Genomic DNA, 13,996 nt, shown 5'->3' on the forward strand with positions numbered 1-13,996 from the left:
CACAAGGTTTAAGTTGATTACAACTCAGCTCAATGTCACAGACCGGAAAACTCCGTATAATTGTTCGCCCCAAAGAGTTTTTTGTTGTTGGTTTTGTTGTTGTTTTTGGGTTTTTTGGTGTTTTTTTTTTTTTAAAAAAAAAAAGGAAACTTAAATAAAGTGGGGGTTTTGCCTTTTTTAATTTTTTTTTTCCTGAGAGTGGACTTTGAATTACTTCAGTATATCGTCCTGGCATTTTTAAGAACTCCTAAAAAACTCCTGAAATTTTCTAGATCCTAGGACAAATTGCATTTTTTTAGGAGCAAAAGTAAATTAGCTCTTTACAGGCAGAGAAGTGTTTGTTCATATGGGACTTTGCTTTTCTGTCTAACCTGCTCTATCAGCCCCATCTCTGCAATTTTGCTCGTCTCTCAACACCTTTGTCTGATTAGTAGCTTTTGGAGATCGGGATAAAGACATCACTTGCCACGCTGCATGAGATAACAATTAATTTAACATTAAACTTATCCCCTTTCCATTCACTTTGCTTGGATCGATCTCTGTTAATTGTGTTTGCGGATGCTTTCAGCACTATGCTTTTCTTAAAAACTTAATGACACCCCGCAAGGAGGTGTAAGAGTCTGAAACGCTCCTCTTCGACTTCGACCAAAGAAACAAAGAATACAGCCCCAGCGTGCTCAGGAGACCATCTATTTTTAATCTGTTGACTTTTCATGCACTTCTGAAGATACAATATTATTTTTAACTGGGTGATAGTCCTGGTTTTATTTAAAAAAAAAAAAAAAAAAAAGCCATTTAGATCTCTCCACGTTGCAGTTGTGTGACACACAAGTCAGACACGCTCGCTTCATCTAGCTGCCGCCTCGCATCAGACTTACTTGTTTCTGCCTTTAAAGTAGTCATTTATCAGCTGAAAGGCGAGTATGTTTAAAAATGTATGTCTTTAGGAGGGAGAGCAATCCCCCTTTTCAGGGGGAAGAAACCTGTTACAAAGCCACTTAGGTGGGTGCGCTCTTAAATGGCACTATCCGCGCCCCCCCCCCCCCCCCCCCCGGGCGTTAATATTTCCCCAATATATTTCTGTTCGCACGGCTCCCCGATAATTCGGCATTTTATTTAAGCGCAACTCCCCTTAGAAACTTGACTTGCACTGAGGCAGCCTGCTAATCTTATTTTTTTTTCCTCTTTCACAGAGGCATCTGTTCCTCTTGCTGACAAATGTACCATTCTGCCAAGAAAGTTTTCAAAAAAAAAAAAAAAGAAAAAAGAAAAAAAAGGAGCGTGTAATTGATGTTATCCCAAGAAAGCGCGATCTCCACCCCTCTCAGCTCCAAGCCCTTCAGGTAAAAGGAAAAAAAAAAAATCTTTCAAGAATTTGTTGCCTTTTTGAGGGTTAAAACATCAGAAGACAAGCTTGTCTCGCCTTGGCCAATCAGCTCTCGGCCCTGGCAGCTATAATATAGAACTAAAGGCAGACTCCTCTCACAAGCGTCTTGCTTTGCTACCATTAAAATCAGACCCTTTTTTTGTCTCTCGATTGCTGTCTCCCGACCAAACTCCGATGTGTTCCGTTATCAGCGACCTAAAGCCTGCCATTCCAGCACCTGTCTTGCTAGGGATCGGTGGATAGTATACGATTCAGAAAGCAGACAAGGACATAGGAGGAGAGAGAGCTCTAGAGACAGCCAGGGATAGGCACAGAGAGCTTTGAAGTAATTGGATTCAATGGACGAAATGCTGCTGTTGACAAGAATTCTCTTGGTGGGCTTCATCTGCGCTCTTTTAGTCTCCTCTGGGCTGACTTGTGGACCAGGCAGGGGCATTGGAAAAAGGAGACACCCCAAAAAGCTGACCCCTTTAGCCTATAAGCAGTTTATTCCCAATGTGGCAGAGAAGACCCTAGGGGCCAGTGGAAGATATGAAGGGAAGATCACAAGAAACTCCGAGAGATTTAAAGAACTAACCCCAAATTACAACCCTGACATTATTTTTAAGGATGAAGAGAACACGGGAGCTGACAGACTGATGACTCAGGTAGAGCCACAGAGATACCTGTATTTGTGTTTGTTAACCTCTCTGAGCAATCCTAAAGGACGCATCTGTCTTAGTATTTTTGAAAGACCCCCCCTTTCCCTCTCCCCCTCCTCCCCCCGCCCCTCCAAACTCGGCTAGTTCCCCCCATTGAATGTAAATACCATCTATACAGACAAGTTAGCAGGGGCTGGAGCTGGAGCTATCTAGATATTTGGTGGGGGAATCTGTGTGATACTTACAGTCATTACCGTGCCATGGCGTTCCCTGTAACTTGGTTAGAGATTGCTGTTTGCATTTGTCCCCAAGGATGCACTTTGATCAAACGAATTGCATACAGCTGAGAGGACCCCAAGTGTATAGTGACCGCCAGGCCACTCACTCATTATTACAAACCTAGTCCTCGGTTGCTACGCCTGCTGACTTGATTTATATATATATATTTTTATTATTATTTCATTTATTTTATTTTTTTTGCTTCATTTCATTTTAGCCTTCATTATTATTATTATTATTATTATTATTTTTCCCTCGCGAGCATATTCTAAATTTAGTAGGCATGCAGTCGTGCACTCACAAAAGGCAGCTGAAGCCGGATCGACCATTCCTCTCCTGATTCCGTATTATATAGCTCGTATTGCAATACCATCATTTGCAATTGTGCCCATCAGAGCGTAAATATATTGATATTTCTTTAAGGATGCTCGCCACCAATGCTCTGGTACTTCCATAGGGGAGGGACTTGCAACTTATCGGCATTGCATCACCTTCTGTTTTAAAAAATCTGATGGCACAAGGTTTACAACTGGGTAAATATTGGATCTCGGGTGGAATCAGATTGCGGAACCATTTTCTAAAAAAAAAAAAAAAAAAAAAAGGAGAGAGAGAGAACCTTTCCGAGAGTCACCTCATAATTATTATTCATGCTCAACAGAGAGCTCGGTGAAGTCAATTGCTCTGCCAATCCCGGAGTTTCTGAAACTACATGCAATCTAGGCACTGGAAATGGGTTTCCTCCAAATATAGGTCAACAGCGCTTTTTTAATATTAATACATTTAAGCCCCACCTTCAGTGCTAGAACAGGACTCGCCTGGAAGGACTAGGCGGGGAGTGGACGCGGGGAAGGGGGGGTGGGGGGGGTGGAATTTCCCAAACTCTCCCGGTTCCTCGGCCTGATTTTCCGCACGTTTGCCGGGTCTCCCGGGGCGAGGGACCGGCGGCCGCCACCATCTCCTCCCGACCACCTTAAATCGCCCCGTACCTCCGAGCGCGGCGGCGCGCCTCCGCCCTCCCGCCGCCGCCCCGCGCAGGGGTGCGGAGCGGCGCGGAGCAGCGCGGAGCGGCTCCCGGTGTCCCCCCCCCGGTGTCCCCCCCGGCTCGGGCGCAGCGCGGTCCGCGCTCCTCCGCGCACCCGCGCTCCTCCGCCCTCGCCGCCTCCGGAGCGAAGCGTGCGGCGGGGCGGGCGCATCTCTCGCATTTTCAGCTCCACTTACTCCCCCCGCGGATCGATCGCGCCGGCTCGGGTTTCGCCCTTCCCTCCGCAGCCCGGCGGCGGCGGCGGCTCCGCGGGAGACGAGGCTCCCGCCGGGGCACGGCACATCCCTCCCTTGCGCGGCTGCGCCGGTGCGTGTGCGCGGCGGAGCGGGGCGAGGGGGGAGCGGGAGCCGGTGGGGAGAGGTGGGCGGCGGGCCGGGGGCGGCGGGCGGGCTGACCCCGGCCCCGCGGCTCTCCCGGGGCACGCCGCGCCGGCTACGCGGCTGGCCGCTCTCGCTGCATTAGCTGGCAGCATCTGAACTCCTGACCTTCTGTCAACTTCCCTCAGACGAACGGAACGAAAACAAATACTTTCCCCCCCCCCCCCCCCCCCTTTTCTCCCCCTCCTTCAGTGCTTATTCCCCCGCCTGAGATACAAAGAGGAGGAGGTGGGCTGAGGGCAGCGGGAACCAGGAGGCCGCAACGCCGGGTACCCAGCGGCAAAGAGGGGAGCGAGGTGGGGGACCCAGCCGGGCTGCGGCCCCCCTCGGCGAGGCAGGGAGCGGGGAAGCGGAGTGGGGCTGGAGAGAAGACGGAGGGGGATGCCCTTGCCCACCCTCCCCCGGGCACGGCCGGGTCCGCAGGTGCCGTCCTGCCGCCTGCCTTCCTTTTCCCTCCTTCCCTTTCTTCCTCGACCAGCAACCTCTCGTTAAATCCCAGCCTTTAAACGCCCGCTTCGTGAGCCCTTCAACCATGGAGAGATCTTCCCTGAATAGAATCGTTAAACTTGCAGAATAGTTGCCGAATGCATTAGCCGCTAGTTAATATTAACTCCAGAAAGGAGGAGGGGGGGGGGGAACGCAAACAGAGGTAGGTAAGTCAGGTTCTCAACTTTGCAGGTGACAACAGCAGTTTGCTGAAGGCTCCCCCCTTCCTCCCCTCCCTCCCCCCCACCCCAGCCATTGGCTGGATTCGGGAGAGAGATAAGGAAGCCAGGTCAGTATGATAAAGCTGGAATTTGTATGAAATAAAATAGCAATCTCGTGTAATGCAAGCACACAACCGGTGCGTGATGTGAGGAATTTAGAGATCAACTTGGCATTTAGGAAGCCCACCAGGTTGTTTACACTGACAGGTACCTGTTAAGTGTTTCCTTCAAGCAATTCATTTGTGAAGAGATTAGGAGCTGGCAGGAGAGGGCTTGTTGAACAACTTTGCCTCCACACAAAGCGTTAGTGGAGGCAGCCCTGCTGAGCTTCACGGTGGCTGAACAGAATTGGGCTTGATTTGTGGCACACGACCCAATGAATTAATAAATAGTCTGGGCTTCACGGCTTTTGACTCTGACAATCCAGCTCAGTCAGTATAAAAGGGAGGAAAGTCCTTTAGGAGGTCGTTTCTTCTTTATTTCGCCTGAAGCCGGGAGCTGGTGCTGGCAGGGCCGTAGCGGCAAGAGCCCCCCGGCACTGCCCGCACCCCTGCCCGCACCCCTGCCCGCTGCCTCCCGTGCGCGGCGGCGGGGACAGGCATGGCCGTGTCACTCAGGACTGTCGCCTTATCAGTAGCTGAGACGTTTGATCCTTCACCCCCTTTCAGTGGAAGAGCGTATCCATCCTCTCAGGTGTGCGAGGGAGAGGGCGGGGGAATAAATCAAACTCCACTTCCTTGTGCTGCTGCGCTTTGCTGCCGGGAACAGTGCCGAAACCCAAACACCCGGCTCTTTCCATAAAACGGTAGGCCAGAGAGTCCAAAGTGAGCTCACGATTGCGTTTCATATCTCTCGGGGCCCTGTGTATTGCTGGAATTGCTTTTTATGGCTGTTGATAGACACACGGGAACTTTCTTGTTGAGCAACCTGGTCACGTCCCTAGAAGTAGCCTCGCCGGGATAATAGAGTGGCTTTGCCTTTCTGGGAGCTGTGAAGGGAGCCTTTGCGGTCTGGTGCTGGGAGAGCACTGGGGAGAACGGTCCTGCAGGAGGCCAAGCATCCCAGTCAGGCCAGCAAAAGTGAGGGAAGAGCAGCTTACTGCATCCCGCCGTGGCTTTAATCCACATTGACATTTGCATCAAACGAGCCACATGGTGTAGGTCCACGAGTTTTGAGTTCCTCTCAAAAAGGGGGACAAAAGTTGGCAACGTGTGTGTTTCTTACTTTGTACCTTCAGGCAAGCGCTTTTCAACGCTTTCGGTGCTGATTTCCTGTTTCACGGGGGTTGCGAGTCCTTTTGCCCACTCGCTGGCGTGTCTATTCCCAGCCTTGGCTAAGCTAGGAGTCTTCCACCCCCCCAAATTTCAGTGTTTCATTTAAAGCTTCCCCCCCACCCCCCCTCCACCACTGCAGCCCCCCTTCCCATCCCTCTCATCTCGCTCCTCTCATTTACTCAGTCCCCGCGGGTCCCCGGGTTCAGGGCCCGGTTCAGCCCCAGGGAAGGCCGGTGGCTCCCGAGGGGTGATGGAAAACCCTGTAGTGGCTTCTCCACGGAGTTGGAAAGCATTTGCCTCCACACAAAGGGTCTCCTAGCTTGCATAGCATCCCTGCTTCGCTTAACTTCCCTCCTTGGCCCTCCCTTGCTTTTCATCTTCCCACTAAGAGCTATATTATTGTGTGGATTTGCTGGGCTTTGTAGGCGAGCGCCGATGTATGTTTGAAGCGGAGTGAGCGCTCCCAGCCCATGCTGCTTTGAGGGCTCTAATGAGTGATGGGCGAAGGGAGAGAAAAAAAACCCCACCCCTCCCTCCAGCGCATAAAGGCTGTTAACATGTATTGAGACCCCTTTCAACACAGAATTAAGCTGAAAAAACCCGGAGAGACATTCCGGGGGGGGGGAATCCGTGACTTCGAGATATATGGCAAGTGTTTGTTCTTGGCAAAAACTTTGCTCTCGGGAAGGGGACAGGGCCCTTAGCGGCAGGAATTTGCTCCTTGCAGGTGGCTTTGAACCGACGCACTCACACACCCGGCGCGGTGATGGGGCGGGGGGTCCCCCTGGGGCAGGGGGTCTCCCTGTCCCTGCGGCAGGTGCTGCAGGAGGGACTGGCTCCGTCCCGGTGGGTCTCTGTGGTGCTTCTGCCCCTCTTCCTCCCGTGTGCCAAAGTTTCACCCCCCTCCTCCTCCTCACCTGCCTCCCAGTCCTTTCCTGGCAGCGGGGGAGATGTTCAGCCCTGGGGCGTCCGGGGTGGGGGGCTGCCGCCGATTTGGCTGGGGAGGGAGGGCAGGATGCGGCCCTGGGGGGGGGATAGATGGTGAAAGGGGGGAGTCTGCCCCTGGCTGCAGCACCCTCCGCAATGCGCCCTTCCCCCTCTGCCCGTATCCCCGCAGCGCTGCAAGGACAAGCTGAACGCCCTGGCGATCTCGGTGATGAACCAGTGGCCCGGGGTGAAGCTGCGGGTGACCGAGGGCTGGGACGAGGACGGCCACCACTCCGAGGAGTCCCTGCACTACGAGGGCCGCGCCGTGGACATCACCACCTCGGACCGGGACCGCAGCAAGTACGGCATGCTGGCCCGCCTGGCCGTCGAGGCCGGCTTCGACTGGGTCTACTACGAGTCCAAGGCGCACATCCACTGCTCCGTCAAAGCAGGTAAGGCGGGCAGCCTGCTCAGGGACACGTCGGGGTGGAGAGGGGCACCCCAGGGCCACGGCTCAGCCCCCCCCAGAGCCTTCCCCGCCCTACCCGGTGCCTCCCGGGCTCCCTTCTCCCCGTCCCCGCAGGGTCCCCATCAGCCCTGCCCGCCCCGTCGGGGCTCCCCCGGGGATGCGGAGCGGAGCCCCCGAGGGCGCAGCCTACCTCCCCCGCCCTCCTCTTAGCGATCCTGCCGGCGTAGGGGTGGAGGAAAGGAAGGAGAGGGGGGAAATAAAGGAGAAGAAGAAGAAGAAGAAAAGCCCAGCCAGCTGCAGCCCCTTTTGACAGCATTTTTGTTTGGGTGATTTGCTTGCCCAGCCTTCCCACGAGCGCTGCGCCGCAGCCACACACCCTTCTCCTCCCCCCGTGGGATTTGCTGCTTTCCCCATCCAAAAAGCATGTTCAACACAAACACTAGTGGCCGTCTTCACTGGCTGCACGCCTTACTCGCGATCGCTAATCTCCGAGTGGGAGCCGGCCAGGAAAATAAATAAGAAACGTGGTCCCCTGCCTTCTTCAGCGGTAGCCGCTAGGAAATTCCCAGATAGGGATACACAGACGCTGAAATTTTTTTTCCCTCCCCTGTGCTTACAACGCCACACGCTGTCTCAACCCGGGAATAGCTCGCAAGAAATTCCCGACTCGCCGAGTTCTTTTTCTTGACACTTTTTTGGGGGAGCAAAACTGTTGGCAAGTGCCAGACCTGCCCCGCCTCCCCGCCCCCCGCGCCCCCCCGCCGCCTCCCTCCACCCGGCTGCATGGCAACTAAAGCGCTTTTTAATAGCATCCTCTAGCCCAGCATGCTGGAAGTGTCAAGAAACACTTGGTTGCAAGAGAAAATAATGGGTTTTCTCTAAATATTGCCGTTGGCTTCAAAACCAGCAGCCCCATGGCAGGGAAACCAGCCCGGCCTCGCTGTGCCTGTCTGCCAGAGGGGCTCATCCCACCCCACTCCAGCCCGAAGCTTCCCAAGGGCTGAGCCGAGGTAGCACCTCTCCTGGCCCATGTGGGCTTTGTCCTCAGCGCCTGCTACTGCTTTTCTTCAGCTCCCTGGTCCTTTCTAGCCAAAAGGAGGCCCTGCAAAGCCGTCAGCCGTGCAGTGATGTGAAACACCCCTTTCAATAGCAAAGATGGGCTTTATAGCACAAGGTGTCCGACTGTGGCGCGCAATGACCTTAGCCTAAGCGCACCCCCTAATCCACCCCCATGGGTGTCTCACAGGAGAGGAGTAACCCCAAGCTGCTCATTGAGATTCGGCACACACGGGCTTGGGGGCAATATTTAGAGGGTGTCAGGCAGGGTCGTGTGACTGTACCACGCGGGCTGCAAGGGAGCGGGCTTGAATTCCACCCGCTCAGCCTGATTTCAAACTGTCCAAACCTCGTTTCATGACAGAGCATCTTATGAGAAGATTAAACCCCCATAATGCCAGGCAGGAAGATTCTTTATCTAGATCTCTGTTTGCAAAAAGTATGATCCCGGAGACTGGAATGCAAAGAAGAGTTCCCCCAAGGCCTGAATTATTGTCACCAGGACAGAGGAGGGAGAGGCAGGGGTGGTAAAAGGGACATTGATAATGCGCTACAGCAAGTATTTAGAGCAAGCTTCTACATTTAAAATTCAAATACTGATCTTGAGTGCCTTGGAAAAGTGGCTCTGCTGTGCAAATAGTGCTTGGAAGGTCCTGGGTTTTTTGGAGAGTATGTGTGTGAATTGGCACATAGGGTTTCTGCACCTGAACAAATAGGGAGGGGGAGAAAAGGGGGGGAAGAAGCTGGGAAAAAAATGGAAGTGTCCTCTCTTCCAAGAGTGTCTGCATTTATTACATGAATCAGAATGACAATGCTGATCCTTTATTGGATTTTAATTAGAGAACCCAAACAAGCACTGCTCAAAGAAGCAGATTTTCACACCTCTGCCAATTCACTGGCATGTTTGTAGAGCTGCTACACTACTAGATCTATTCATCAAGTCCCTGAATATGCAAACAAAGCTCTAGCCAGACCTTTACCGCCGGCTTGTAGGAAGGTGTAGTTTGCTAGCAGAGAGCTCCACATAAAGCGCATAGCTTGTTTGTTGCCATGTCCTCCCTGAAGAGGCCTTGGAGATCTTGCTGCTTCATTTCTGAAGGAGAAGTGATAAAGTCGTTAGCAAATCAATAACGATCTAATTTTTGCCCTTCCTGTCCTTCCTGAGAAAGTCATTAGGAGAAAATCCAAGGATTTATTTAAATCATAAGAGCTTCAGTACCAGCCGCAGAGGCAAAATATAAAATCTGACTGCCTTTAGGAGATAAATCACCAGGACTCTAAACTGGCATAGGGAGTAACTGGGAGAAACCAGGGGAAGGCAAGGGAGGGATGAGGAATGTCAACAGCTGTAGCAAAGACACTTGCTCGCGTGACATACCGTGGGCTACTACCCAATATACAGAAAATCACAGCTTTTAGGAACACTGCAGAGTCCCTTGGTTAAGCCAGAGACCAGCTTGGAACAGAGCAGAGGTCCTCTCCCACCGCCTCGCACGTGGCTGAGCTTCCAGAAAGGGATTTGCAAGAGAGACTTAAAGTCTCATCACTGTTTCTGCTCTCTTTAAACCTGTGATTGTTCTTCTCAGTAGCAGCAGTTGGCAACATCATTTAATATCTAAATTCTGAGTAAATCCAAGAGCTGGAGGAGGTGAAGAAGGGACATACTTGGGTCTGGCGCAGGCGTGGGGCTGCCCAAGGACCACATGCCTTGGAACAAGGAACAGCACCTTCCTTCCAGTGGGGTGGGAGAGGCAAGGGAGATGCTCTTTTTTTTTGGAAAGAGGAATGAACCAGTGTGCTGGAGATGCCAGGCAGGGGTGTTGCGGCAGGTGACATGTGCCCCAGCAGCCACCGTGCCGAGCAGGAGGGCAGCGAGGTCTGGGGGCAGCACAGGATCACAATGCAGGGTGATGGAGGAGGGCTCGGGACATCCAGGCTGTTGCTTTTCAGTGAGGTGATGGACAAATCCCTGTGCTCCTCAGGGCAAAACTTCCTCCTCTTCCCTGCTGTTTGCTGCCCTAGATGGGGTCCTTGAGCAAGAGCTGTGTGGGGACCCCGAGCATTGCGAGCGCAGACACTTGCCTAGAGGAGAAACTTTATGCCAGCAAAACCACTGGGCTTTGAAAGCCTGTGAGCTGTCTGGCATCAGGCGTCGGTGCAGGGCAAGCAGTAGCTGAGTGGGAAGCTCTTCCAGAAGAGATTTTTTTTCTGGAACAGTGTTCTCAGCAGAAATATTTTGGCCCGTTTCCTTACTAAGAAAAACCACCATTGTAACTCCTACCCCAGAGGGAAATGCACTGGCTCAAGTCTAGCAGGAAGGGGATTCTCCCTTGACCCTCTCAGTGCAAACAGGGCACGGTCATAGATGAGGATGGAGGAATTTTGGAGGGGACCGAGGCTGCATCCTGCACCTGTGCCTCTTGGGCGGGTAGGGGTGGCCAGGGAAGCGACGTGTCCCCTCATGCCCCCATGCCCCAGCCCAGCAGGTGCCCCCTCTAACCCTGCTGTGCCTCTCTTCTTGCACAGAAAACTCAGTGGCGGCCAAATCGGGTGGCTGCTTCCCTGGCTCGGCCACGGTGCAGCTGGAGCAAGGCGGCACCAAGCTGGTGAAGGACCTGAGCCCCGGGGACCGGGTGCTGGTGGCCGACGCAGAGGGCCGTCTGCTCTACAGCGACTTCCTCACCTTCCTCGACCGGGAGGACGGTTCTCACAAGCTCTTCTACGTCATCGAGACACGGCAACCCCGGGCCCGGCTGCTGCTGACGGCCGCCCACCTCCTCTTTGTGGCCCCCCAACACAACCAGTCGCAGGCGGGGACCCCCAGCAGCCGGGCGCTCTTCGCCAGCCGCGTACGGCCTGGCCAACGGGTCTACGTGTTGGGCGAGGGCGGGCGGCAGCTCCTGCCGGCGGCCGTGCACAGCGTCTCACTGCGGGAGGAGGCTTCGGGGGCGTACGCCCCGCTCACCGCCCAGGGCACCATCCTCATCAACCGCGTACTGGCCTCCTGCTACGCCGTTATCGAGGAGCACAGCTGGGCGCACTGGGCCTTCGCTCCCTTCCGCCTGCTCCAGGGGATGCTGGCCGCCCTCTGCCCCTCCGACTGGGGGGCCCCGGTGGGTGCCCCCGCCACCCACGGCATCCACTGGTACTCTCGCCTCCTTTACCGCATCGGCAGCTGGGTGCTGGATAGTGACTCTCTGCACCCGCTGGGCATGGTGGTGCCGTCCAGCTGAGAGCATCCCGTGCCGCCCTGGCCGCCTGCCAGCCTCCGAGAGAGAGACAGAGACACAGAGGGAGAGAGAGAGAGAGAAAGGAGAAAAAAGGAAAAAAAAAAAAAAAAAGAAAAGAAAATCCTAAAAGAAAAAAAAAGGAAAAAAAATTACATATTTTTAAAAGAGAGCACGGATTAAGACTTAAAAAATAATAATAATAAAATAATAATAATTAAGTAGGACAGTCCAAAGTAGACTTTAAGGGAAACAAAGACCCCGGGAAGTTCTGTTCTGTTTAGTTTATAAATATATATATATTTTTATTTGTTCTTTTGTTTTGTTGTTTTGTTTGTTTTTTGTTTTGTTTTGTTTTGTTTTCCTCCTCTCCTGGATATTTATTTCTTTGGTATTTTGAATAGATGTTTTAAATGATATGAACCGGACCTTCAAGAGCCTTAAATAGTTTCTTTGATAATTTATTATCATGTGAACTGTACTCACAGGGGAAAAAATTATTTTGTGAGGCCAAGCAAAACTGCGCAGAGTCTATTTTTCTACATGTCACGTGTGTCCTGACTTTCAGAAAGCAAAATTCTGTACTTTCCCATCTCTCCATTACATTGCTCCTTCATTTCAGCAAGTCTAAAAACTAAGCAAACAAACAAACACACGAAAAAAGACAAACTTCATGGGGGTCCGTAAATTATATTTTTATACACAGAATAATGTAAATTAGATTTTTTTGAGAGATCAATACTTAACTGAATCACATTTCGTTTTTTGAAATAGTGTAAAATATGAGAATATATTATTTTAATTTAAATAGTTTCAAATGTAACGACATTTCCTGTGTTGTTTTCCATGTTTTGCTTTGTAAAAACACCATTTGGCCACGTTCATGGAAGTCAAGACTGTTACACAAACTTTTTATTTGAAAAAACCGTAAGAAACTTTGTTATTTTTAACTTCAAAAAAAATTTATTAGAAAATAATATTTTTTAAAAAGCGCACATGGCGGCAATTCTGTGACGATGGAGACGGTAGTTTGTACAGAGGGGAGAAAAGGATGTTTTGCATTAATAAATTGAGAAATAACTGCTGTAAATTTACTAAAATGTATTTTTGAATATTTTGTAATAGTTTTAATAGTTTTATAGAAATAAAATGTGCCATGCACAGTCTGGTTAGTATATAATAACTAAGAGTTCCTGGTGCATCCCATTTTTTTTTTCCTTTTTGCTTATTGGTTTAGGAAACATGATGCCTAAAGGAGTGCCCATTATTTTGTTTAGATGTGTTGCTTATAACTTTTAATTTTGGTACTTTAATTAAGGAAACAAATCCATCACATCTGCGCATAACCTGGAATCTCTTGTACTAACAGTAGAACCTCACTTATTCGCATGAGTGACTGGGAGATGCCGTTTCCCTTCACCGGAGCCCCAGCTCCCCGTCCGTGCTCAGGTGATGGTCGCCTCTTCCAGCTCCAGCCCCAGCTCCGTGTTCACCTCCCTGTCTGGTCTGGAGACTGCAGACGGCTCTTAAAATTGATTTCTGAGGGCATTAACTCAAGTTTGCCTTTTGAAGCACGTTAATCTGAAGGCCGGCTGCTGCCTTCACTTTGTGGCACCACTGAGATTTTGATCGGCTTCAGTTTGGGTGCCTGGGAAATGGAAATCTGGGGGAGAGACACTAGCTTTTATGAATTAACTGGGATTCGTGGGACTGATGCTGGAAGAAGGAGGTGGCCACTGATTCCACTGGCCACCTTGCCTGAGTAACAATGTGGGGCTTGGGGCCACCAAGAAAAGTACAAAACACCCTTTGCAAAAAAAAAAAAAAAAAAAAAGGATAAAAATTTGTTCGTTTATTCTGAAGAGTTCCTTACCTGTAATGCATCAGAGTCTGTCCCAAGCCATTGATGGGTGAACGTATTGGAGATGTGTTTTAGGAGCCGAGTGGTGGGGCCAGTGCCGCATCCCCTGCCTGGTCCCAGCCCCAGGCCCCTCTGAGGGGCCCGTCCTTGCTGGGTGCTGATGAGTGAGGTTCTGCTGCACCGCGTGCTCCTCCCCGGAGGGTTTCCAGGATCCCTTTAAAAATTTTGCAAAACATTGCGTGTGCGTGTGTGTGCGCGTCTGCGACGGGACCATGCTGGAAGGGAGTATTCCTTGAATGTTTTCTCACTTTTTCTTCGGTTTCCATTACTCACCGGTCTAGGACGTTCATCTGTTGGGCATCCACGTCCTCCACCGGGATGGATGGCAGCTCCAGGTGGCCTCCGGGGACGTCTCTGTCTAGGGCCACCTCCAAAGAGTGTAGACCATGCTCTGCCACAATGAAAGCCTGGGAGAATCTAGAGCGGTGCCGGGAGCTGATGGCCAAGTCCTGGGCATGAGCACTCCCATGTCAAGCCCTAACAGATGGATGCAGTCTCTCCTTCCTGTCAGCTTCTAGTCCAGGGCCACCTTCACCCTCCAAAGCTCAGACACGGCCGGGGTGGTGAGACTTCAGTGAGACCACCGGCACGCCGCAGCACCTGTGTGGACCGCTGGGATAGGAACCAAGTCACCTTAATGCCCACACGGTGTGGGGCATTGCAGTGGACTGTGGACTGCCCACTGGGTA

At 51.7% G+C, this 13,996-nt stretch overlaps 1 protein-coding gene across 2 annotated transcripts; it reads left to right on the forward strand.

Moving 5' to 3' along the window:
• Positions 1-1,725: 1,725 nt before the first annotated feature.
• On the forward strand, positions 1,726-13,746 carry SHH (sonic hedgehog signaling molecule). Of its 2 annotated transcripts, XM_086466746.1 has the most exons (4): positions 1,726-2,034; positions 6,825-7,086; positions 10,686-11,374; positions 13,729-13,746. In XM_086466746.1, the coding sequence occupies exons 1-4, from the start codon at positions 1,726-1,728 to the stop codon at positions 13,744-13,746; spliced, it is 1,278 nt and encodes a 425-aa protein (XP_086322872.1). The 2 variants fall into 2 exon arrangements, with proteins under 2 accessions (XP_086322872.1, XP_086322871.1); XM_086466745.1 differs by lacking the exon at positions 13,729-13,746 and having other exon boundaries at positions 10,686-11,392.
• The last annotated feature ends 250 nt before the right edge of the window (positions 13,747-13,996 follow it).

Source organism: Leptosomus discolor, chromosome 6 (assembly GCF_034619465.1).
Source record: "Leptosomus discolor isolate bLepDis1 chromosome 6, bLepDis1.hap2, whole genome shotgun sequence".
NCBI lineage: Eukaryota > Metazoa > Chordata > Aves > Leptosomiformes > Leptosomidae > Leptosomus > Leptosomus discolor.

Coding starts and splice junctions, on each gene's coding strand:
- SHH (XM_086466746.1), top strand. CDS start 1,726: ATGGACGAAATGCTGCTGTTGACAAGAATTCTCTTGGTGGGCTTCATC. Junction 2,035..6,824: donor CTGACAGACTGATGACTCAG/GTAGAGCCACAG, acceptor GTATCCCCGCAG/CGCTGCAAGGACAAGCTGAA. Junction 7,087..10,685: donor CCACTGCTCCGTCAAAGCAG/GTAAGGCGGGCA, acceptor CTTCTTGCACAG/AAAACTCAGTGGCGGCCAAA.